Source organism: Mustela lutreola, chromosome 1, assembly GCF_030435805.1.
Source record: "Mustela lutreola isolate mMusLut2 chromosome 1, mMusLut2.pri, whole genome shotgun sequence".
Taxonomy (NCBI): domain Eukaryota; kingdom Metazoa; phylum Chordata; class Mammalia; order Carnivora; family Mustelidae; genus Mustela; species Mustela lutreola.
Window position 1 is genome coordinate 102,968,386 of NC_081290.1, and position 27,751 is coordinate 102,996,136.

Sequence of the window (27,751 nt, forward strand, 5' to 3'; positions counted from 1 at the left end):
CAAGACATATTAGAAGTAAGTCTACTAAAAATTCAGCTTGTTAACCTAGTTTATACAGATGCTAACACAGAATTTAAGAAATTAAGATGCATAATGAAAAAAGAAAAGGCAGCTTTTATCTGCAGCATTCTCACCTCTGCTAGAGAATCATTGCTAAAGGTTCTTTCTTTCTTCATTCCCCCGAAAGCCAAAATGAGGACCTAGACACCCCTGCTAAGCTGATATTATTCCAGAATACATGTATCTGACTTAAAGATTATTGTTCAGAAATTGAGTAAAATAAATACTTAGCAAAGAATAGAGTCCAGACAGATTTGATTTAATAGACTTTAAACTTTTATACTTATCAAATAGATATTTGAATTAGTCTAAGGTTGCTAACATGTTTGTTTACTTGAATAAATGGTTCCCATTGATTCTAAATGCCCTTATGGTAGTTCTCACATGAATTTATGTGTATTTCTGAATCCTTTTTCAGTTGTATTCATTTCATTCAAGTTATTTATTTTCTAGTACCAAAAGTTTATTAAAGTTATAATTATATCACAGATTTGTTGGGGAAAATCATTTTGATATTTATATTATCATTGAATTAAAATTACAATAGGAAAAATTAGCATATGATATTGAGTTTTATTTTTTACAAAAACAAGGTATATCATCATGTCTTATTTTGAAGGTCCTCTGTGGCATATTAAAGTTTTCTTGCCTATTTCTGATAGAATTATTTCTGTGTTAACCTTTCTGTTGCTATGATAATTGGGATATTTTATCATTATATTCTCTTTTCTAGCTATTTTTTAAATACCAGTAGAAAGATTTTACAGGCAGTACTGATTTTTTTAAACGGTTTGGTGTAGTCATTAAGAATACAGCTTCAAATTTTTTTAATCCCACCTTTGCCACACCAGCTATGCGATCTGTTTACTTACTGTCCATAAAATAGAGATGATGATACTATATAGAATTGTTCAGAGGATTAAATGAGTTAATATATGTAGAACATTGCTGTACATAGTAAGCACCTGTAAGTTTTCACTATTATCATCATTTATTTGATAACGGAATTGTTCTCTCATTGTAATAGTTTTCTATTAGTCAGGTTTTCCAGTTATATGTCATCTGCAAATTATGATAATTTTACCTCTCTTTCAATTTTATACATCTTCTATCTTTCTGTTATTTAATTACTTCACCTAATTCTCCAGAACAGTATTAAACAACAGTGATGATAATATTTTTATCCTACACCTAGATTTAATGGCAGTGTTTCTAATATTTCATTATCTTTTGGCTTGAAAGATAAATTTCATCGTTGTATACAGTTATGCATTCTGATTTAAAATATTATCTTAAAAATATTTTCAAATGTCTTTTAACATGTTGTCCTGATATTCAGTAGGAAGCAAAGATAACCCATGACTCTTGACTCCTGAGCTTTGTCTTTTTATGTTTCAGCTTTTGGAGTCCATTCTAAATCTGGGGTCTGTCATAATTTCTGCTAATGTAAAGGGTATCAGTTCTATCAGAAACCTTTAGTTTAAGCCAGAGATATTTTATTTTAAAGTCCTTGCTCATGTTTGGATGGAAATACTGTAAGAAGTCATGGAATGTGAAATCCTGTGATTTTGAGAGGCATTTGGAAAAAACAAATTAACTAGATTAAAGAACAATGAAAACTTACTGAAAATTCACCAGCCAAAGCTCAAACATAACTTTCAGTTAAATTTAAGATACCAAGAAATTACTTGTATCTTGTTTGACTGGAAAGGAAGTAATTATTTCTCATATTATGTGATAATAAGTAATTTTAAATTACCTTTTCTAAGAGGCTGTTACCAACTTGTGTATTTGTATGTCCATTTGTCATTTGTTAGTTAATTCTTGATTCTTTTTTTTTTTAAAGATTTTATTTGTTTATTTGACAGACAGAGATTACAAGTAGACAGAGAGGCAGGCAGAGAGAGAGAGAGGGAAGCAGGCTCCCTGCTGAGCAGAGAGCCCGATGCGGGACTCGATCCCAGGACCCTGGGATCATGACCTGAGCCGAAGGCAGCGGCTTAACCCACTGAGCCACCCAGGCGCCCCTAATTCTTGATTCTATGTGGTATTCTTACCATTTGTAGCATTACTATCATTTCAATTAAAGTAACCTCATGTGTTTTGTTTTGTTTTTTTTTTAAATATTTATTTATTTGACAGACAGAGATCACAAATAGGCAGAGAGGCAGGCAGAGACAGAGAGGAGGAAGCAGGCTTCCCACCAAGCAGAGAGCCAAATGTGGGGCTCGATTCCAGGACCCTGGGATCATGACCTGAGCCGAAGGCAGAGGTTTTAACCAACTGAGCCACCCAGGCATCCCAACCTCATGTTTTTAATGATAAATTTGTCATTTGATTTTACAATAGAGTATCTATTTTTTTTCTATTAAAAAATACTTTTGAACACATTTAGATGGCTGTCATTATGGCCAGATATACCAAAGAATTAAAAAAAATTAATAGGGTATATAATTGTTGAAATATATCTGCACATTGATAGTCATTACAGTTTTTTGAAGATGTACTTCACCATAAGAAATATTGCCTGTAAGTCCTTTATGAAATATTTTTCATTTTCTTAGATAACTTTATGTTTTTTATTTTACTTATTTGAGATATAGCATGAGTGAGGGGGAGAGGCAGAGGGAGAAATAAGCTCTCTACTGAGCAGGAAGCCTGATGCGAGGCTCAATCCCAGGACCCTGAGATCATGACCTGAACTGAAGGCAGGTGCTTAACTGACTGAGCTAACCAGGTGCCCCAGGTAACCTTATTTTTTAGATTGAGAGAGAAAGCAGAAGAGAGGTGTAAAAGGAGAGGGAGAGAGACTCTTTTTTTTTTTTTTTAAGATTTTATTTATGGGGCGCCTGGGTGGCTCAGTGGGTTAAGCCGCTGCCTTCGGCTCAGGTCATGATCTTGGGGTCCTGGGATCGAGTCCCGCATCGGGCTCTCTGCTCAACAGGGAGCCTGCTTCTCTCTCTCTCTCTCTCTCTCTCTCTCTCTCTGCCTGCCTCTCCATCTACTTGTGATCTCTCTCTGTCAAATAAATAAATAAAATCTTTAAAAAAAAAAAAAAAGATTTTATTTATTTACCTGACAGAGAGGCAGGCAGAGAGGGGGAAGCAGGCTCCTTGCAGAGCAGAGAGCCCAACATGGCACTCGATCCCAGGACCCCAAAATCACGACCTGAGCCAGAGGCAGAGGCCCAACCCAATGAGCCACCTAGGCAGGCTCACACTCAGTGGGGCTCGATCTCATGACTCCAAGATCTTGACCTGAGCCAAAATCAAGTCAGGCTTAACCCACTGAGCCATCCAGGTGCCCCTTCTTAGATAACTTTTTAACTGTGTATCATTTTGTATTAAGCCAAATGGAGGCTATGAAGACTTTTTTTAAGTTAATACTTTAAAATAGATTATATCTAGAATAAATATTCAGTAATTTATATATCCCATTATTGCTGGTAATTTGGGTTAGTTGTCACTAACTATGACATTTAACAGACTTTCACTGTTAAATTCAACATACTTTGTTTTATTTATATAGACTTTGTACATCAAGTAATTTATTAGACTTTCTTCTAAAATTCTGTTCATTTATGCCCAATTTATGTTTCAGAATCTAGAACTCTAGTCAGATCTCAAATGAATTGAAAAATTAGTTTACCCCTGAAATACTTTTATTTTATATCAGAAAATATGAAAAAAAAATTGGGCTCTAACCAATTTAACATAGAAAGGAACCATTTGAACTTATCAGTTCATATTCCAATATAAGTATTATATATTATAAACCTAAAGTACATCTCCATGACCTTTGGCATAAGATTGGTTGTGACACTTTCTGAATTCATTAAATTATAAGTTTGAAATACAGTAAGCATATTATGGGCATTGGTATTTCTGTATCTATATTCTCATAAGAACTATCTTGGATAGTTTGTAGTGTGTTAAAATAAATGGTTTGAGATTAGAGACAAATGAGTATCCTTTCTTTATCATAAGATTTTTGAGAGTCTTCTGTCTTCACAGGGAAAACTGATTTCCCTTCACTTGGTACATCTCAATTATATTGAGATAAAAATGGTTGGCTGATGCATGATATTATCTGAACAATCCACTAGATATTAATCATGGTAATAAATGTTAATACCACAAGAACTTTAGAGAGCTCATTTACCTTGTCCTTGGCACAGCAATAAGGATGAGAAAGGCAGTCTGGAAGACTTTCTTGCACAGGGATTTACTGAAGCTTCTAGTCAAAGAGTATTGTTCAGGCATTTATTTGACATTGTATAGTAAGGAGAATGATGGGGGAATTTCCCAAGTCACAAGGAACACTAAGCAAAAATAGCCGTGCTGATCACTTCAGTGTATAAGGAAAAGGGTAAGAATGAAAGAGAAGGATGATGAAATCAGCAACCTAGTTCAAATGACGGCTGCCTTGACATTAGAGTTTGAGGTGAAAATATCTATTGGACTAACTAAAATACTGTGACCTCTTGGTCACCAGCTGACTCTACTCCCCAAAGCTCTGCTGCCATTGAAGCTGACCTTAACATCCTATGTGGAATAGCAGCTCAATCACATTCCAGAAGGAAGGTGTCATAAGTTCCACTTTTAGGAATTCAACTGAGTGAAGCCACTGTCTTCTTTAATTTCATCTTGTTTACCTCAGCCTGGGAAATTTATCAGGTTCTGGTTTTATTTCAAAAATTATTTCCAGGGGCGCCTGGGTGGCTCAGTGGGTAAAGCCTCTGCCTTCAGCTCAGGTCATGATCTCAGGGTCCTGGGATCAAGCCCCGTATCGGGCTCTCTGCTCAGCAGGGAGCCTGCTTCTGTCTCTCTCTCTCTCTCTCTCTCTCTCTCTGTGCCTGCCTCTCTGCTTACTTGTGATCTCTGTCTGTCAAATAAATAAATAAAATCTTTTAAAAAAATTATTTCCAGAAGATTTTAGAAACATTTAAAACAGCACCACCATCTCCCATACATTGCCTCATTGACCTTGTTTTTCCCTGTAATTCACTGATGTTAGAGTTCTGTTACTGTAACTTCCATCTCTCTGCCTTCACTTCAACCAATGTGAAATATAAAATATTTCCCACCTATCTATGAAATGCTTAAGTTCTCACTCATCTATGTTTGCAAAAGCAAGTCACGCTGTACAAACACTTTACTAAGCCTCCCATTAGAATCATTGCTGAATTTCTTTAAGTAGAAACTCCTCAGATGTAATTAAGTATTACCTACAGATGCCTAACTTTTGTCCCAAAAGGTTAGTAAAAGTTTTAGGACCCATTGCTGGTTTAAAATCTATTAGAAATAAGGTCACAGGGTCCTAGAGCTAATAGAAGCATAAGATATCTGCTCCTTTATTTTATACACAAGAAAACTGTGGCCAAGAGAGATGAAATATCTCCAAAATGAAACTACATATAAAAAGAAGAATCACTCACTTCATAGAAATATAGCTTATATGTAATTTTCCAGGAACACATCTGGAAAAATTTTAGCAAAAAATCCCTAATCACCGAAAGAATTTCTATCTCTACTCTTCTTTGTGTTTCATATTCATATACATTATCTCTCTTATTTGAGGGAGAAAAAATATTCTATCTAGTGTGAGAGCTATATTATGCAGCTTCCAGAGCGTGACAGTTTTATTTCAAACTCCATTTCAGATACTGTATTTCTGTATCTTGGAAATAATAACCCCTCCCTTTTCTCTCTTAAAACATGAAAGAGAAACGGAAACACCAAAATGCCACAGAAACAATTTATTGCTTTAAATATATAGATAAAAATCTTTGTAGATTGATAATGTTTTCAAAGGTCATTTTTCTTTAAATTCCTTTGAGAATGATAGTTAATGTCTGCCTGTGCCATTTGTAAAAATGGGTCCCTCTTCATACAAAAGTTCAAAATATCTAACACTATGAAAGCAAGCAGTCTCTTTATTGTAGACATATGCAATAATAAGAATTGATGGGTAGTACCCTAAAAAAATCTTAACTTCAGGTATTTCTAAGCCTTAGTAATAGTTTATGTAATTTAATTTTTTCAGCAGTGTATAGATGTGCCTACTAAAACTAGGATTTTTTTCCTGCCATTTTTTCCTTTTTTCTTCAAATTGTTTATCTTTTGTCATAACGTAAACTATAATTTTTATGTTGATGATTCCAGAAATATAACTATAGCCATGACTTCTCTCAAACACCAGTTTCTATCTCTAACTGCCTTCTCAATGCTTCATCTTTAGTAGACCCTATGTAACCTTGATTTCATATTCCCAAGTCAGAAATTTCTTTACCTTATTTACTATTTGCCTCTGTTAAACATCTTTTTTTCCTAATCACCCATATCCAAAATTTAAGAACCAACATTTACTCGTCCCTTTCCTTTCCTTTCTTTGTTGTTGTTGTTGTTTTTTTTTTAAGATTTTATTTACCCATTTGAGAGAGAGATTGAGAGAGAGCATGAGAGGAGAGAAGGTCAGAGGGAGAAGCAGACTCCCTGTGGAGCTGGGAGCCCGATGCAGGACTGGATCCTTAGACTCCAGGATCATGACCTGAGCCAAAGGCAGTCGCTTAACCAACCGTGCCACCCAGACACCCCTCCTTTATTTACTCTATATTTTCTCTAGTGTTTTTCATATGTCTTCTTTTTTTTTATTTAGCCTTTCATGAATACACCCAAGTGTACTGAGTAGTGACTGGGTTCTAAACTTTTTGCTAGGTAGTGGAAGTAAAAAACAAAACTAGTCCTGCTCCCTGTTTTCACAGAGTTCATGGCTTCTGGAAGAGATCATCATCAAAATGAGGCAGACACTGTAAACCTGAGAAATTCTGGTTAGATACTTGTGAACTCAACTGTTAAAAAAAAAAAAAAAATCTTCCAAAATGAAAATAGCATCCTGACTAAAATTTCTGCCCCATTTATTCCAGGCTGAATTGAAGAAATAATGGATTTTTAATGAGACTAGTTTTATTCAGCATATCTCCTCGAGGTAGAACCGAAATCCTAGAAATAGAATCAAAACACCTTTCCAATGTGTGTGCGAGAATGTCTTTACACAGAATTTGCGTGAAAAACCCAGTTCTTCACTTGGCCAACTCCTAGTCATCCTTTTTTATTCTCAACACAAATCTTACCGTTTCAAAGAAGTGTTCCCAAATTGTCTACTTTCTCCTAGACAAGTGAATCATTTCTTCTTCTGCATCATGACAGAAACCAAGTTTCAGTGATTTCAGGAGTGACTGGTAAAATAGTAGCTAAACAAGGACTCACCCTTGGAAAGTAATTGTATTATTTATTATATGTTGTTTTACTATATCTTTCACTGTGGATGAGAGAGAATTGGACAAGAAAAAATAGTAGAAAGGGAAAGACTAAAGGGAAATAGAGGAGAGTGGATAAAGCAAAGCTCCCCATTTACAATGTCATCATTCTAAAGAATCATAAAATTCACTTTCTAACAAGTCTTGCTGGTTGTCATTTTTCCCATCTTTATTTCATCCTTCAAAATACAGCCAAATTAGTCTCCCTGAGATATTGCTGTTAATGTGACACATTCGTTCAGAAATCCTACAGTAATTACCTATTTGTGATAGCCTCAAGCTTCTTCATCTTTCAGAGCCTTCAAGGTCTGTTCCCTACCCACCTATTCATTACTATTTTCTTCTAATTCCCAGCCTGAGTGCTCAGCTCAGTAAGGGAGTCTAACTCCAAGGTCTGTGGTCTCCTGCCTATAGACAGGTTTAATTCATAAAGGGCTTTACATGCTATACTAAGGAATTCTGGGTTTATTCTATCCATGTCTGGAAGCCATTGAGGTGTTTTTAATTATAAAAGTTACATGATCAGATTTTTATCTCAAATCAGCAGGGTTTAGATAAGTAGAAAAGAGAAGAGAGTGGTGTGTAAGTGAATAACTCTAAGAGTTCTAAAGTGTGAATGAACAAAGAAATGTTTATTGAGTACTTACTAAGTACCACACATTGTAAGTGGAATACATTAATGAGCAAAACAAAGATACTCGTTCTTATAGAACTTATAATCAATAGGTGTGAATAAGACAATGTACAGACTAGTCTTACTGACCCGAGGACCCATATCTCTGTCTCTCTCTCTCTCCAATAAATAAATAAAATCTATAAATAAATAAATAAATAAATAAATAGATTTTTGTCTGCTGTCCATAAACAACGTCCCATGAATTTGAAACCCAGTCACACAGGAAAATCCCAATGTCAATAATACTAAATGAAACAAAAGTACAGAGGTTTTATTTTTATACTTTAAAAATATACTTATATTTTTATTTTTATAAGTAGAAATTGCACAATAAATAGTAAAATTGCATATAAGATTGTCTTAATAGAAGAGAAACTAGGTTCTGAAAATTTTTGGTATTTATTTTCTTCGTAAAGCAAAGTAGTACAATTTATCCTAAATCTGATTTATTAATCTCTTAAAATTAATTTGCAGAGGAATTTGCATGTCTTATTAAAGTTCTTCACTGATAGGGGCACCTGAGTGGTTCAGTGGGTTAAAGCCTCTGACTTCGGCTCCGGTCATGATCTCAGGGTTCTGAGATCAAGCTCCACATCAGGCTCTCTGCTCAGCAGGGAGCCTGCTTCCCTTCCCCTCTCTCTGCCTACTTGTGATCTCTATCTGCCAAATAAATAAAATCTTTAAAGTTCTTCACTGATATATACACTCTCAAAAGTTCAGAAAGTTATGAATTTGTCAGTGATTCCTCTCTTCTTCTGCTTTTACCATTACGTGTAACAATTGCTCTTTCCCTTGAGAAACTCCTTATACATGATATATTTGATTGGAACCAATGCCAAGGTCAGATCTTTCTTAAATCAGTTCTTCATAGAGAATACGCTGGTCAAATTCTCTGTCAGATTCTCTTCTTCATCAGGCAGGGCACATATTTCATTCAGACAAAACCTCTTTTTGAAATGCTGCATTCATCACTAAATGACTAAAAGCAGAACTAGGGTAATCAAAAGTTCTTTATTTTATCTTCATAAATGTGCAACTTCATGTGAAGACTGGGAAAAATACTTACTGAGATTACAACCTAACAAAAAAGGAGATGGAAGCATTGATTGTAAGGCTAGCTGATTTTAAAATTCTTTTATCTTTTTGAAGCATTTTTAATCTCAGAATATTTAAGTAGATTTCATTCTTAATATTAAAAAAATAGAATGTCTAATGTCTATCTTTTATTAAGAGCCATAAACCCACAAAGCTTAGCAATTTCCATTCCTATTTAAAAACTAGTGAGGGGCACCTCGGTGGCTCAGTGGGTTAAGCCGCTGCCTTCGGCTCGGGTCATGATCTCAGGGTCCTGGGATCGAGTCCCGCATCGGGCTCTCTGCTCAGCAGGGAGCCTGCTTCCTCCTCTCTCTCTCTCTGCCTGCCTCTATGCCTACTTGTGATCTCTCTCTGTCAAATAAAATAAATAAAAAATCTTAAAAGAAATTAAAAAAAATAAATAAAATAAAAACTAATGAAGTGGGAGAAAATGTGTTTTACCACTGAAGAATTTATGCCATAGTCAGGGAAACCCAAAGGTTGAGAGCTCAAATTGAAACTACAACCAAAAACAATTTTTTTTCAAAATAGGTCTGTCTGAATTGCTGGTTATGGGGGCAGGGAGGGGGGAGCGGGGGGGTGGAGCACAGGATGGGTTAAATAAGTGATGGGCATTAAGGAACGCCCTTGTAGTGATGAGCCCTGGGTGTTGTATAGGAGTGTTGAATCACTATATTCTACACCTGAAACTAATATTACACTGTATGTTAACTAACTAAAATTTAAATAAAAGCTTTAAAAAAAAGTTGGTCTGATAAATGATCCATATGCTTTGTTCTCTCCTGCATAGAAATTCTAAATTGGAAATTCTAAATGTATCCTACAATGGAACTGTGAAAACAGAGAAAATGAGTAAATGAGATAATAAGCTCAGTTTTGAAAACTTAAGCATATAAATATGTTTTTTTCTTTTCAACCCCAGTGTTTTCAATCAAGTGAATATTGAAAGTTCTTAAATTCTCAAGTTACGGTAAATAAGTTTTCAGGAGTGACTACTAGTGCTCCATAAATTTAGTTTGAATTGAGTTGATTTGTATTGAATTGCTTTTTATGGAGGTAGGAAATTCCCTCTCCCTACTAAGTAACGAAGAGAACAGTTGTAAATAGCCCTTAGTCTGAATCAGTCTTACACCATATAATAGTCGCATGGACCAAAGCACTGGTTTGATTGTCTGGAGTCTGATTTTAATTCCTTCACAAGTAAGATACATTGTCATTTTTGTTTACTATCTAAGAAAGTGTTATGTTTCTTGCATTCATCTCTGAAAATCTAATTTCTGCTCAACTATCCATATGGGACATAAATTATGTTATAAAAGTCTAATATGTATATTAGTACCAGGTTCTTTAATTAGCATGTATACTGAGTTACAATGCAATTTCTTATATTACCAGAGTTTTAATTAATGTGAATCACAATTGTAATTATGCTTGAAGAAAAGTGAAATGTACTTAAAGGAACTGTCTTTAAAGATACACAGTACTCTCATAAGGAAAAGTCTGCCTCATCTCATTGTATCAAATTTGAGCCAGGAGCTCAAGAACAATGCTTTCCTCTGTGAATAAGTAAACCTCAGTAGTAAGGAATACAGTTACACAGTAGACCACTAAAGTGAGATTCAGTTTCCTGTTCTCCTGTATGCTGTAATGACTGATATCAAGAGCCTACAAATATTCTGTATTGGCTATAGTTTCTTTCTCTATAGAGTATTATTCTCAATATTTGTGTTGTTTGTATATTTTTTTCAGTCAAGAGAATCTATCCCATTAAATGACCTAAAATCAGAAGTATCACCCCGGATTTCAGCAGAGGACCTGATTGACTTGTGTGAACTCACAGTGACAGGCCATTTCAAAACACCCCCCAAGAAGACAAAGTCCAGTAAACCAAAGCTCCTGGTAGTTGACATCCGGAATAGTGAAGAGTATCCTTTTCACATGTGGTTTTAAATGATGATACTGCCTTACTCATACTGTTTCCTTTCCATTTTGAGGGTGTATGGTAAAAACAACATATCTGGGATTCCTCTTAATTCAGATAGCTAAATTCAGATAGCTAAGTAACTCTCAAAGTAGATGTCAAAATAGACTTGCATAATACATAGTAACATTGCATGACCTTAAAATGCTTCCCAAATAACACCAGAATATTGGGACATTTTCTTGGTTTTCGGTTTTTCTAGTGTTCTTGGGGGTATTTGAATCCTTCTTGCTATAGATAAAATTTGGGGGGAAAAGAACAATATTTAACGGTCTATTTCATACCCTAGAAAAAGAGATTGATAGATCTCAAATTTGAACTTGTATTTATTATAATTTTCTTAATATGGTCTTTAGAGAATATATTAAAGTATTTTTTACTGACATTTTACTATTAAATGTACCATAACTTCTTGGGATTTTGCTTGGCATTAAAGTATAAACAGTTACAAAATAGTAGTTTAATCTTTCTGCTTATCTCTTCATCTGTCAGATTCTCATGAAGCATACCTTGATTCTCTATACTCTAGAATCTAGGTAAATGATTTTCAAAAATTTTTAACAGGATAACTCCTTTTAAAATAAATTCTTTCTCAGAAATTCATTGTATAAAATATAAATGAATAAGTTTTAAGTGATTTTCTTCATAAGTTATTATTTATATCATTTACTAACTATAAATGAGAGTTATATGAAAATAAGTGTTAATAGATTAGTGGTTTCTTTTATGCTAAAATTGGCATATGAGTTTTCATGTGCCTATTTGCAATCACAATTTTTGAAATGAAACTTTTAAAATGAAATTTAAACTGCACATTAATGAACTCCTGAAGCAATCCATAGAATCTTAGATTACTAAGAATATAGTTTGGGAGACTGATATTTCAAAGGATATATCCCCCACCTTTTTGTTAAAATTTACTACTTTTTATTTTCCCTCACTTGTGAAAGACTACTGAGTTTGGAGAGAGCCTAAATGTTTATGTCCCTCGTTGTTAGGTTTTCGGGGATATTTGGAAGTTCCTTAGCAGAAGAGATGAGTGGATTCCCAAAAGAAGCATTAAATTCCAGTTGGCAGATCCAGGAACTCGTGCTGTAAAAATTCTTATCTGTTATTTCAAGGGTTTAAAATACATTTAATTTTTTAACTTTTTAGCTTGTTTCTTTTGGTTTAAACTTTAGTCATAGTCTCTTGTAAAGCCATCAAAAAGTATAACATTATACTGCCCTATTTTAATTTTATTTTTTAAAGATTTATTTAATTTAGAGACAGAGAGAGAAGGGAGGGGCAGAGGGAAAGATCTCCAAATGAAATGAATTTCCCACTGAGTGTGCAGCCTGAGGTAGTCCTCCATCCCAGGACCCATGAGATCACAACCTGAGCCAAAACCAAGAGTCATATACTCAACTGACTGAGCCATCCAGGCTCCCCATCCTGTTTTAATTTTGAAGATTACTTCTAAAATAATTAAATAGCTTATATACACATCACTTACTTCCTTTCAAATAATTTAAAAAGCTAGTTGAAATTTTAAAATACACACAATATGAGAGTGACATTCAGTCCAAAGTTTTTCAAACCTCATAGGCTGATTTTTAAGTTACTACTCTCTTTTATTTTCTTCAGGATAAATATAAATAGAACACTAGAAAGCAGAGCAGCTAGCCTGATCATTGTTCTCTGATGAGTATGGGTGAGTTGCCTAATATAGGAATGCCTTTATGTCATCTGACAATACCTGGCTCATAGTTGCAACTGGATAGAGACCTGGATTGATTGTTTTAGTCTTTATAATCACATGCTGAATGAAGAGAATCAGTAATGCTTTGTGCTATTTTGGGGGAGTCCCGAGGGAAGAAAGAAAAATAAAGTCACCCATCATTTATAATCCTCCCAAAGGACCCAAATTGTGAAATTCTCTAAGCCCCCTTTTGAAAGCCTACTTTAAAACCAAAGTGTTCTTAAGTTGTGTTATTTATCCTCACAACTTTCCTAAGTTGTGGGTTTGTTTTTTTTTTTTCCAGTATCCTCTTATCTTATCCCATACCTGCTTTATCTCACCTCTAAATACCAACTCTTGGCCCCTGTGTATCAATCACAGTGCTTTGAGGAGAACCACAAGCTAAGCTCATTGGGTGTCATTAAGTCTTTTCTAGTACCAAGAACACAGTGAAGAATGGAGAGCTGTGGGTTCTAAGAATCCTTTTCAGTGAAGTATCCAAACTACCTGCCTATGGCCTTCCAAGGCTAAAAAACCTTTTATAATCTCTAATGATGCATTTGATTACATTATGAGGAAATAAGTAACATTTTCTTCTACTAATCTTAAATTCTGTTCTCAAGGAATTAAAGGCAACAGAAAAGTGTGTTTCATGGTAATTAAGAGATTCATTAATTTAGTACTTCAAATTAATATATTAGAATGTGATGGTTGATTTTATTTAGATGTCATCATTAATAACAACCAATGAATAGCATTTGTTATATTGATGTATGTTTCCTCCAAACCCACTTTGTTGACTTTTTAATCATGAATGGTGTTGAATTTTATCAAATGCTTTTTCTGCATCTCTTGAGAAGATCATATGATTTTTATCCTTCGTTTTGTTGATGTAGTGAATCATGTTGATTGATTTGCAATTATTGAATGACCCTTGCTCTCCCAGAATAAATCTCACTTGAGAAAATGGAACTATTTTGAATATTGGAAAGCAAAGTTAGAATATTTTGAGGGAATCATGTTAGAAAGGCTTTTTTCTACCAACTGACTTACTTTAATGCCTTAAAAATATTCTTCTATTGGGGCACCTGGGTGGCTCAGTCAGTTAAGAATCTGACTCTTGATTTCAGCTCAGGTCATGATCTCAAGGGTTGTGAGATCAAGCCCCCCACAGGGCTCCACATTCAGCTCCTCAGGAGGTCTGCTTGAGATTCTCTCCCTCTGCGCTCCCCTCAACACATTTGTCTTGCTCTCTCATTCTCTCCCTGTCCCTCTCTTCCTCTCTAAAATAAATAAATCTTTTTTTTTTAATTCTTGTTAATTTTTCCCAAAAACTATCATTAGATTCTGGTGTTTTAAAACTTAACAAATGAAAGCCTATTATATTCCTTATAATATTTTTTAAAGGAATTATTTTTATAGAGTAGTTCTTAATTATGACCAAGGTAAATATTTGCAATTAAACTCTGGGATTTATGTGACTTTATCTCTCTGTTTATTAAATTAATAAGTATTTAATACTAGTGTACTTTTAAAATAATTTAATTTTTCCTTGCCAACAAAATGTAGTACTATATAGTAGAGAGAAAAACAAAAAACAACAAAGAAACTCTAACACCTTTTCCTTCTTCCAAAGAAAGTAAGTTATTTTTGAAGTGTCATCTGTAATATATTTCAAATTGTTTATAATCTCTGTATATAATTTTTATCCTCTATTTTGCTTTTATAATAAGATCATTTAGACAGGAAAATTTGGCTAACACAATTCTTATGTCTTCATATAGGTGAAAATTTTTTTGTAATTTGTTCTTTCAGGAGATTAAGAATCTAAAATTAAGTTTTATCTCATCTCATTTACCTTTGTAAAATAATTGAAATGATTATTTATGAAAGAGAGGGAAGCATTTACTTTTCAGCAAATTAAGTTACTGTCTACCAATGAATTTAAGAGTTAGCCTTAACCCTCTAGAACTCTCCTATGTGTATAAGGGAGTAAAAGCATCTTTTTCTTCTACCCTTCTAAGTTCTTGGTGGGCTTCTGTAAGAGAAGACAAATTGACAAGAGAAAAGCATACACATTTATTTAATATAAATTTTACATGACATGGGAGCCTTCGTAAGGAAATGAAGATCTGGAGAAGTGGTTAAACCTGAGAATTTTTATGGTAGGCTTGGTGAGGAGTAGACAGTAGCAAGAACACATGATAGGGCAAGAACATATGAGCTAAATTTAGTTAAGCTAAGGGAAATTTAGCAAGGCCTGTTTGTTCAGATAAGTATGTCCCCATCCCCTGAGTATAGGGAGGGCATCCCTCAGTTGACAGTTTTATTTCTTGATTCAGGGAAAGGTCAGAAAGTCTTTTCTGCACATGCCATTTCTCAAAATTCCTTCAGTGTAAAATATTTTGTATACCAAGATGCCATATTTTGGGATATTATACCCTGAGCCCCATTATCTGAAATTCTGCTAAAGCTTTAGTTATTTAGCTTATAGGTATTCTCAGTTAAAATACAAATACCCTGTAAGAGGTAATATTTTAATCTATTATCAATTTTTGTGATAATGGGTAAGGAGAAGCATATCAACAATCTGAGGGAACTACCCCTAACTTCAGTAGGGCCCAGTAGTGCAAGTAAGGAATATAGAAAAGGAAAGCTGGAGAACATGAAGACAGACTTTACCCATGTGACAATAAAGACGTAATCCCAACTTACAAATGAGAAGGAAACCTAGAGATAATCTAATCTAAGTTCTTATTATTAGAGCTGAACAGTTAATGTCAGAGAAGCTAAATAGCTAAGTTTATGTTGAAATTGTATTTTATTTTTATAAGAAAGAAACATGAAATGTTCATCTAGGCAAAGATTTAAGTCAGTTTTATTGTTCTAATAAATTACAGGGATTTCAGATCAAACAATAATTACATATTTCTGACAAGAGATATTTTAATGAAATGAGCATTTGTAGAGATAGAGGTTACTCATAATACTTAAAAGTTAATTCACCAAAAACTACAGCTTTTGGAATACCATTCCAAAATGGTATTCAGCTAATATAACACAGCTTTCAAAAATAGAAAACAAAAATGGACCAAATAAAAAGAGCATTCTAAAAGCTATCATTAGAGTGGAACATTTTTTATACACAACTCTCAGGAACATACTAGAGGAACATTCAATAACCACAAAGTCTTGAGCAAAACAGTCAATGAGCTGGACCCAGAGACACAGAGCACTGCTGGCTACAAACATTCTTTTCAAGCTTGCATGGAACACTTCTGAAAATTGACCACATGTAGGGCCAGAAAGCATATCTAAACATTTCAAAAGTTTAATATAATTCTATAAAGACAATGAAGCTTGGTTACTATCAATAACAAAAACATTAAAAATACAACATATGGTGGAAATATATAAACACATTTGAAACAATGTCAAACAACATACTGTAGTGCAAATTAAATATTTATGATTGAAAACTAACAAAATTGCTAATTATCCAAACTTTGTTAGAGATTCAGCTCTAATAATAAAGAGATAGCCGAAGTTTCCATAATAGAAGAAAGTCTGAAAAATGGGATGTGCATTTTTAAAAAGATTTATTTATGTAATTCAGAGAGAGAGAGAATCTCAAGTTGACTCCATGCTAATTGCAGAGCCCACCTGAGATCACCACCTGAGCAGAAACCAAGAGTTCCAAGCTGAACCAGTTGTTCCACCCAGGCACCCCTGGGCTATGCGTTTGGTTTGAGGTAGGAAAAGATTAATAAACTTGGGGGGACCTGGGTGGCTCAGTTAGTTCAGCCTCTCACTCTTGATCTCAGTCTAGTTATTGATCTCAGGGTCAGGGAATTCAAGCCCTGCCTTGGGTTCCATGTGGGTGTGGAGCCTTAAGACAGCCTCTCTCCACTGTCCTCACTCTTCTTGTTCCAACATGAGATCCAACTGGGTTTAAAGAGTTAATAACCCATTGTGCTCAGGTTCTTATAGTCTCCAGTATTGCATCTCTGTATAAATTTCTCTAAGAGGAGTCCAGAAATTCCACTCCTCCATGGTACAATCTGCAGCCACACCAACAAAGGTCACAATCCAGATAATCTAAATAATCACACATGTGCTGGATTGAATCAAGGAATATCATCAATGTTCACAGAACAGCCAGGAGTGCCAGAGTCTTGAGAACCGCAGGGCTCGGGGCCTGAAAACATGCTCAATCAGTGGAAATTCACTTCCTCCTGTCCTTTAATGCTCTCCTTGCCTCGGGGCCTTCCTTGCACCTAGCATCATGGAACTCAGATTCAGCCACACAATGACCAACACAAGTTGCCCTGTGAGGCACTGAGCAAACCCAGTAAGTGCATATTATAAAGGGGCAATAGAAAGTGTTTCTCATATAATGGCATAAATTTCATAAGTAATGTTAATAACTTCAAAGATAATACACAAGCCAAACTGTTGTTTTCTTTAATGGTTCTAAATAGAGTTTCAAATTTTCTAGAGCTCATATTAAAAGTAGTCTCAGTCATGTAAATGTGGCACCAACTGATATTATTTGTAAACAGAAATACTTTGAAGGAACCTTCTTCTCATATCCTTGAATTCAAGACTGAATTTTTTGCAGCCTTATTTGTAAAGCACTTACATTTTTTAATATCCAAATCTATAGGAGAAACAACTTCAGGCTTAAATTTTTTAATTTAAAAAACACATAAACTCAGTTGTTTTTATTATTATACCACATTATTCATCCTTAGTAAAATGCTAGTATTGCTCTGGTCTCTGTGTCCTGAAGAATTAGTTTCTAAAAATTTCTTCAAAATAATTTAGAGATACTTGTGTTCAGAGCAGAATAGATATTAAGGAGGTTTAGTAAGATTTTTTTCATCCCATTTCGGGTCTAGGTTCAAGCTACCTGAATTAAAATTTCTAGCTAGTTGTATTCCTATATCTCAATAGACCTTGTATAATATGGGAGTATATGGTGGTCACTCCTGGAATGTCTCTACTGTCTGAATTAATAGTGAGTTGTGAAGGTACATTAACTGTTGAAGAGCTCCCATTTTTCTGAGACCCACCCATTGCCCCAGTTCATGTAGTCTCGTTCAATCAACCAGTCAAGCCTGATTAATAACTTACTTGGCCAGGCAATGAGGAAACAGATTTAAGTCAGAACTCTTGCTGACAGGAGTTCATAGTCTTATGGCTGAGACCATTAAATAGATAATTACAATACAGTGTGAAATGGTCTATGTTTGAGGCACCCCCAGAAGGCCATGGAATATAAGGATGGTGACCCAAACTAGGTGATACCTGAGATGGGTCTTGAAAGAGAAATGGAAGTTACCCCAGGAATGAAGAGGAAAAGGACATTTAGACTGAAAAAAACAAAAACAAAAACAACAACAACAAAAAAAATACCATACTGTGTGATTGCACAGAGAGGGTGAGAAGGACAGATCGAGGAAATTTCAAGTACTCTGGATATACATGGCTAGAATACATGCGGGTAGAAAATGACACTACAGTAGGCAGCTTCAGTGGAGAATATAACATGCTAAGAAATTTGAGTTTTATTCCAAAGACTATGAGAAAGCATTAAAGAATTTTAATCAGATAAATAGCATGCTCACATTTGTACTTTGTAGGGATTAGTGCAGTATGAAACAAGATAAGAGTGGAGGTAATGGTGCAGGCAGGACCAGAAGGATGGAATCACCCAGAGATTTGATATGCATAAACATTTCTCTGTATTTGCAATCAAAAAGGGTGGGATCTCTAGCTTTGCCCTAAAATACATCAGTTTTGGTAAACCCTTTGCGTCAATACCCATGCTGGAGAAAAATCCAGAGAAATGCCTTTTATCGTTGTTTCTTTCCCTTTTCTCATACTAGGAATTTAAAAAAGATAATTTTGGATCATGCCACTTGATCTATTGGTGGGTGCTGGTGCCACTAGCTAGGAAGCCAGGATATATTTAACATATTTGATGCTGACCCAAGTTATTCTAGGTTTGACATAATTCTGAAATTCATTTACTCAGCAAATACATAAGCACTGTATTGAAGCATTATAAGAGTCCATAGATGAGATAAATACAGATCCTGTAAATTGTTTAAAGTCTTGATGGAAGTCAAGTACATTAGCATTAGCGTGTTTTATACAAGGTCAAATTGCTATCATGAAAGGTGTGCAGGGAAATTTTCAAGGAGGAAACACTTAAAGGATGGGTAACATTTGAACACTCAAAAAAACTGGAGAAAGGATATTTAGGCAGAGAAAGCTGCAGGAGCGAGGCAGCACATATACTGGAAACAGTGTTTGACTTGGTTTGGTTGGTAGTCATGAGGGCTCAACTGAGAAAATTGGACAGCCATAAAAGGTTTCTCAATAAGGACGTGAATAATCAGAACTTCGTTTTTAAATTTTTAATCTAACAATATTGTGAATAAAATGGATTTCCAAGAGAAAAGATAAGAGCTGAAGGAAACAAAAAACTACCACAATAGTCTGCACTCAAAAGAATTAGTGTGTGAAATAGATAAGTGCTCATGGGAATAGATATAGGAGAATGGGATTTATTAGTGCTCTAGAATGTTGGATGTTGCCACTGATGAGGTTTAAACTGATTTGGTGGATGATGATGCCATTCAAAGGAAGCAGCAACAGATTTAGCAAGAAGAAATAGCAATCTCTAAAGATATAGTTTTATATTAATTTAACTATTTAGTTACATTATATATGAGGAAACTATGTGCTTAATTCCATATTCTCTTTTGGCTATTGATATACTAAATTTATAGCCTTTACTGTTGACTCTATAACATTAATTATAATTAGTTAACATAGCAACCGAACAAGCCCACAAAGTGGTCTGATGAAATGCTCGTGTACTTCGTATATAGAGGTATGAAGTCACCAAGTGTGGTACCCAACAAAAATGCCCTACTCTTTTAGGGTTTAGAAAAATATAAGATTGTTTCTCTGTTACATTTTGAGCTGTTGGATATTTTAAGGCAATTATTAAATCATTTTGTCAATCTCATTCTTCTCTGCTATTTGCCAGTAACATAGTTAAGTATAGATATTTAGAGGTTTGACCACACTAAGAGCATTCATGCTTACCTAATCTTATTTGCACTAGAATTTTACAACAAGCGTGTTCTTGGATGAGTGCTTTTAAATGTTTTCCAAGACTTTTTGAACTAAATTAGGGAGAGGGGAAGTATGGCTTAATGTTTTGTTTCTGTTGTGCCTTATCTTTTGAAATGTTAAGATAGCTGAGAAAGGGATTGGGATAGTTTTTGCACTTTGGATTATGATTTTCTTATTCCCAAAAAATCTCTGCTGCCATCATATTTTGTCAAGCATTTTAACATTTAATATAGTTTTTTTAAATCTATATATATATTTTTAAATCTAATGAGTTTGGAGGGGGATATTATTTGCTTGTAGCATAACACTTTAAAACCCTATGGCCCTTCCATTTTTTAAAAAAAGTCTAGAGGAAATGCCTCTATTGAGCACATAAACTATAAAGCACAGCCAACAGAAAATTGTAGGATAGTAACAAGTTTAACATTCTTCTTGAAATGTTTATCTCTTCAACCACCCTATCCCACCTCCATTCCATCCCTTTGCCTAATTAAGTTTTGTCAATTCTGATTTTAACTTAACTTTATCACTTGCTTTCTCAGTGAAAACCTTCCCTGTCCTCCCCAAGTTGATATAATCTATCAGAGTATTCTATCCATCTCTTTCAGAATAGTTTTCACAGTTATTTTATGTTTATTTGAAGAGTTATTTGATTAATGGTAACATTTAAGAATGTCTTCCTCAGGACACCTGCGTGGCTCAGTTCGTTAAGTTGGTTAAGACCTAATTTGGCTAAGACCTGCCTTTGGTGCAGGTCATGATTTCAGGGTCCCAGGATGGAGCCTACCTTGGGCTCCCTGCTCAGCAGAGAACCTACTTCTCCCTTTCCCTCTGCCTCTCCACACTACTTGTGTACACGTTCACTCTCATTCTCCTCCGCTCCTTCTCTCTCAACCTGTCGAAAATAAATAAATAAAAATCTAAAAAAAAAAAAAGTCTTCCTCCATAGACTCCATGAAGAATCATCTTTTTAATTGTACTGTTAAATTATTCGGTGGGGAAAAAAAAAGTTATTTGGTGGGGGATAGGGGTATGTGTATATTTTTTCTTTCTTTTTTTTTTTTTTTTAAGATATATGGGCCTTTATTTTCAAAATTACTGTGGCAAACCTGGAAAGTTCAGGAAGCACAATGTGTAAAACATTATGGCATTTATTGGCAGGAACAGATATTATTGACAGATAATAAATAATAACATTAAGTGGGATCTCACATTTCAAACAAATTTAAATACCTTGAAAATAATTAGAAGACTAAGTTCATAATTATTATTTAATCTACCTCTCTGGTTTTATCATCTACCACTTCTTGAAATATACTATGGCTTAGTAAGGGGCATATATTTTTTCTTTAAGATCATATGATATTACTAAATATTTTAAATTAATTTATTATTTTAATTCCAAAACTAAAATACTCAATGAAACCATAAGAACCCTTCTAAAGTGCAAATATAAGAACACATGACCCCTTTACAAAGCATGAAGTTGGAAAGAATGGAAATGTCATCTAAGTTCACTTGAGAAATAGCCCACAACAAAAGGGTTTCCAATCAATGCTAATGACCTAACAACTCTAAAGAGAGTCCTGTTTAGCAGTCACTTGCCCTAAGTAGATAGGTTTTAGTTATCAACTTAGATCAGAGAACTTCTGACTATATTACTCTCAGAGCTGTAAAATAATCATGGTTTTAGTAATGAACTAAAAGCCATAAATATTTTGCAACCCCCAGGACTGACATTGATTTGCTGCATCCTGATCCCTTTTGCAATACTTCATTTAATCACAAATGTCTTCTTTGTTTTTGGTTTTGTTTTTTTAAGATTTTTTTATTTATTTGACACACAGAGAGAGAGCACAAGCAGGGGGAGGGAGAAGCAGGTTCTTCCCGAGTGAGGAGCCTGATGCAGGGCTCAGTCCCAGGACCCAGAGATCATGCCCAGAGCCCAAGGCAAATACTTAACCAACTGAGCCATCCAGGCGCCCCTCTGGAAAATCTTCTTTAAATTTTCCACTCATCTTCTTCCTTTCTTCTTTCCATTCTGTTTTCATATTTAACTTTTTTTTTCTTAGCAGTACCTTGCTTCATTTAGATAAAATACTCACGTGAGCATTCAAGATGTTAAAAACCATCAAAAGTTCAGGGAGGGAAAAAAACAAAAACCAGAAGTAAAACCAAATGAATTACTGAAGTAATAATTAGTAAAAGCTTATTATGTGCATGCTAAAGAACATAGTCTACAAGTTAGGAGCACTCAAAACAAAAAGATGGACTGAGCCTCAAGGGTCTATTATTATAAAGAAGCTTATATGATGTGGAGGTAATAACTATTTTTCAGTTTAGTTACAATATTAGAATTTTCCTAAATGAGAGCAAATTGGCTAGGGGTTATCTCATATCAATTTGGGGCAACAATTTATGTTTTGTTTATGATTTTCAGAGGCATGAGCAAGGAGTGACCATTGTTAAGTTGGCTTCACTTGTCTTGCAAAATAAGCCAAATTAAACTTTGCTTGTATGACTAAACTACTTTTGCCTGCTCAGGGAATTTTTAAATCTGGTCTCTGTTTGTGTTTGATTTTTAACCTACTATCTTCTGCGAATCAATTCCCTCTGTGAGTTTCCCTCACGCACTCAAGTCTACACACAAATAAATGTTTTCCTTAATCTTTCCTTCTCAGTTTTATTCGGGGTCATATTTCAGGCAGCATCAACATTCCATTTAGTGCTGCCTTCACTGCAGAAGGGGAACTTACCCAGGGCCCTTTTACTGCTGTGCTCCAGAGCTTCAAAGGGAAGGTCATTGTCATCGTGGGGCATGTGGCAAAGCACACAGCAGAGGTAAGTAGACTTAGAAATGGCATATGAACATAATGATGTATTGTCTGCATGTCTATCATAATGGTTTGTCTAAGAGTATATTTCTTTAGGAGTTGGTCACAAATCAAAGAGCTTTGAAGTTCTGACTATATTCCTACACTGAAGAGTTTGTTCACCTTTTCCCAGTAAAAGAATTAACACTTCTCCTCAGTGTGCAATATGAAGATCAGTAATAAACTTAGAAAGAGCCAAATGATAGCCAAAGACGTTTTTGTTTTTGTTTTTGTTTTTGAACTTCTTTCTGAAAATTGCACAGAAGTAGCTTCAGTTCCTTCCATGGGAGAAGCACACTGAGGCTTGATTGGGAGCTCTGAAAGCTGATCATGATAGAATTTATTGGATCTGGGGATTTTGTTTACTATAGCCTCAAAGCTTTTTGATGATAGAGAATTCAGGAAGAATATCAACTTTCAGATATGAGGAATATATGAAGAAATAAGTCTTCCCTCTTCCCTAACTATGTTCTTAGCAAATTGAGTATAAAACAAAGAATAGCTTATGGAGGTCAAAAATATCAGTTATTTTTTATAAGAGATAAGTTGGAGAATATAGTTTGTTCTCTCTTTATCTCTCTGGCAAATAAATAAATCTTTTTAAAATGAATAAATAATCAATTACAAAGCATCTGTCATTTGTTATATGCAAAACCTATAACATGCTATAATCTATCATAATGCAAATAAATTTAAAAGTTCAAAATATGAAGGAAATCTGGAAGCATGGATATAGTTAAGTAATAACAATATATGATAAAAAAAGTAATACATGAAGAGCCATCACATTATGAATAAATTAGCCAATGTCTTCAAACTGCATGGTCATTAGTGCTTATAGACAACAATGACTGAACAGATTGTATATTCAGCTATTCATGCTTCAGTCCAACATCAGGAAATTATTTTTGAGAAACAAATTAAGTATTTGTATAGAGATGTATCTTAAAAGTTTTTCTCACCATGAGACTAGAAAGAACTTCAGTTATTTATTTGCTTATGCTGTTCCATCATCTTTTTATCTACTCTTCAGATCTGTATGACTTTACTAATGCTTCCCCATCACCACTGTATAGAAGCATCTCAATTTAAAATCTGTTTACTGGAATTCTATGTATCCATGGTTGTGGATAGGCTTTATTTGCTCCACCTTTATTGGATCTCCACACTTCTTCACCCTGTTCTCTGCCTCAGGAGGCTGGCTTCCATGTTCTCTGGCTTCAAGCTTTTGAGCTAATGGGGAGTTCTGACAAGTTACCAGAGGGAAATAGTCAAGAATATTTATCCCCCTGTATTCTTCACTCAAAAATTATCTCAAGTTTGCTATATTCTTCTATTGAAGGTTAACACTTGTCTCCAGAAAGCCTTCTCTAACTACTCCCTTTTTTCAGCTGCTAATTTCTTTGGCTCTAAGGATGAAGAAAATATGCAAATGACCAATAAGCCCATGAAAAGATACTTGACATCATTGGTCTTTAGTGAAATGCAAATCAAAACCACAGTGAGATACCACCCAACTTTTGGCAAGGATATGGAGAAATTGGAAAGAAATTCTAAGCTGGTAGGAATGTAAAATGATGCACCTTCTATTGAAATCACTTTAGGAGTTTGGTAATTCCTTCAAAACATAAATGTAGTATTACATTATGACCAGCAATTCCATTCTTATGTAAATACCCAACAAAATAGAAAACAAGAGCTCAAACAGATCATACTTGTATGCCAGTGTCTATAGCATCACTATAGCCAAAAGGTAGAATCAACCCAAGTATCTATCAACAGATGAATGAATAAACAGAATGTGGTATATACATATAGTGTAATATTATTCAGCCTTAAAAAAGAATGAAGTTCTGATATATGCTACAACATGGATGAACCGTAAAAACATCATGATAAGTTGGAATAAGCCAAACACTAAAGGACAAATATTCTTTGATTCCACTTAAATGGACCATCTAGAATAGGCAAATTCGTGGAGACAGGAAGTAAATTAGTGTTCTAATGGGCTGAGAGAGGAGAGAATGGGAGTTTTTCTTAATCCGTACAGAGTTTCTCTTTGGGATGATAAGAAATTTTGGAAATAACTACTGGTGACAAGTGTACACTATTGTGAATGTACCCAATGCCATTGAATTGTACACCTAAAAATGGTTAAAATAGCAATTTTTGAAAAGTTCGAGGGTTTAATATGTTCAGACTATCCTACTGTCACAGTTCATCTGAGCCCTACAATTTTTGGTCATACAGTAGTATAGATTCTTTCATAAGAGCTCTTCTGATCAGGGCTTATCTTTTTCCCTTGTTAGTATTGAAACACACACACATGCGTGTGCGTGTGCACACACTCACACACGTGATTTTCAAGCAAGTAAGGTTTTCTTCTGAGTTGAAATCAGTGCACTGCAGCTGGCAGAGTCCTATTTTGAAAGATTAAGAGAGTCCCAGTTGAATACTGTGAAAAGGAAGTAGAGGTGCCAATTCTAGTTAGCATAGTTACAGATTATCTTTGCAAAAGTTTATGGTTTCTGTGCCAAACCCATATTTGGACTAGGGAATTTTTTACTCACGAAACAGTAGATGCTGATGTAATTTTCCCAATTTTACATCTTCTGTTACAATCTAATAAAAGAGCTAGACTGAAATGCAACAAATAAAAATATTAAGTAAAATAGACTATAGCTCAATAAAAGAAAAGGGTCCTTAATATTCAATTTAACAAGTAGCAAAATATCATTGAGCAACTGCAAGAAAGGAAAAAAATGAGCCACCTATCTAGTGTGTGACAGTATTAAAATCATCTGTTTGACTTAAAAATTAGAACCAGAGTGTCTTTTGTAATACAAATATGAAAGATTTACTCTATAATGGTCAAGTGTTTTGAATATATTGTCTAAAATGACATAGGAGAAAGCAAAATAGATCTGAGAATTATAGCTTATTTGTGTACCTGACTAACTATAATTGGAAGATACATGATCCCATTTTACTTATGTATTCACTATTTCCTGTAATTACAACTGATTAGCAATTTATTGGTTTCTTTGTAATTATCACTTCATAAGTCTCTTGTATTTGGCCTAGCTACCATGCTAAATAACACGAGGAAACCTTTAGAATCTAACATTTCTTAGCTAGCTAAAACATTGCTTTCCCCTGTACAGGGCAAAAAAGGAGGACTACAACTATCCTAATTTAGAGTACCACATAGGACTTCTCCAAGTCATACTGAATCTCACTTGTCAGTTAATCTTTAACTCACCTTATACTTACAGGTTAAATAAAGAAGTGAGCTATTATATAATCAAGCACATCCAGATATTCTGAGAACAATGTCAGGTCAGCATCAAGGAATGTCAGTCTCAAGTGAGTTAAGTAAAGTCCTAAGTCTCTGAGTTGTGTACTACTGCTCCAAGGGTGGGTCAGATTTTGTGTTGATCCTTGCTGCTATGTGACTAAGTTTAATTTGACAAGCTAAAAAAATGCAGACTGTATGTATTTGTAGGGTTAATGGGAGTAGGAAGACCACTCTATCAAAACAAGTGTAAAGTCAATTCAGGCTTCATGTAACATTTGAAATGAGAAAGATGGTAAGGTCTCATTCTTATCTCACTGAAGAAATAATCATCTTTTTAAAACTCACATGAGAGGGGCACCTGGGTGGCTCAGTAGGTTAGGCCTCTGCCTTCGGCTCAGATCATGATCTCCATGTCCTGGAATCGAGCCCCACATCAGGCTCTCTGCTCAACGGGGAGCCTGCTTCCCCCTCTCTCTCTGCCTACTTGTGATCTCTGTCTCTGTGTCAAATAAATAAATAAAATAATCAATAAATAAATAAATAAAAAATAAAAATAAAACTCACATGAGAAACTGCATCTTCAATTGCTAAACCTGAATTCGATTTCTTGGGCATAGAAGGAAAACATACCAGCATGATCTGTACAGAAAGTACCATAAAGGATAACTCTTATGAAACTGACATGTGCTGAATTAATCTCAGAGCTCATGTACAAATCTGTATATATTCAGATCAATAGGGGGAGGCAGAGATAAATCCATCATTCAAATTACAGATTAAATGAACTCACAAGAAGGAGCATTGTTATATCCTTGAGCAGATTACTCACATTAAAGGAAATTTTTATTTTTAACATTAACAGATATTACCTAAGGAAATATATATGGGTTGTTTTGATACAGCAACCATTTCACTACCCCACTCCCAACCCAAGTTCAATGTCTCATGTATCTCCATCGTATTTTTCTTTCCCAGAAGTAAATTATAATATTTAAGGAGAATGTTAACACCACATTGTTAAACCACCGCATGCTTTAATGTGTTAGTGGTTACTTTTTTTCTTCCCTGTGGGGCAGGAATGTAGTGAGATCCAACTCTAGGGCTAGTGATGACTGTCAGACTAGAAAATGGCCAACAACAGGGACCAGAACAAAATGAAAGTTAGTGTTTCTCTATCTTTAGAAAGTTCTTAAGAAGAACTGTAAACCTCATATTGCTGTGTTAGTCACTGAAATGTGTAAGACTTTATAAATAATTACCCTGACTGGATTATATTTTGTGTTTATAAGACCACTAAAATTTTATCCCTGCCAGTGCACCACATTCAAAAGGTTATCTAAGAAAGAAACTGAAGGAATCTTTGCATTTCACTTGGTCTTGTCAACCCTTTGGGAAATATTAGGAACATCTTGTCTTTCGCTTAAAATGGTATACTCTTGGCATAAAATCAGTGCTTTTCTTTTGTCATCAAAAGAAATATTCAGGAGCAGGCGCTCCTAGGTGGCTCAGTCGTTAAGTGTCTGCCTTTGGCTCAGGTCATGATCCCAAAGTCACGGGATCAAGCCCCACGTTGGGCTC

At 34.7% G+C, this 27,751-nt stretch overlaps 1 protein-coding gene and 1 long non-coding RNA gene across 3 annotated transcripts in view; one reads left to right on the forward strand and one right to left on the reverse strand.

Moving 5' to 3' along the window:
• The window catches only part of TBCK (TBC1 domain containing kinase), a 211,745-nt gene that overhangs the window by 168,992 nt on the left and 15,002 nt on the right, over nucleotides 1-27,751 (forward strand). For both annotated transcript variants that reach the window (XM_059171534.1, XM_059171529.1), the window contains exons 24-25: nucleotides 10,899-11,074; nucleotides 22,684-22,843. In XM_059171534.1, coding sequence (XP_059027517.1) covers nucleotides 10,899-11,074; nucleotides 22,684-22,843 — 336 coding nt within the window. The remainder of the gene's footprint in view (nucleotides 1-10,898; nucleotides 11,075-22,683; nucleotides 22,844-27,751) is intronic.
• Nucleotides 1-27,751, reverse strand: part of LOC131829607 (uncharacterized) — a 198,999-nt gene that overhangs the window by 148,819 nt on the left and 22,429 nt on the right. The window lies entirely within an intron of this gene.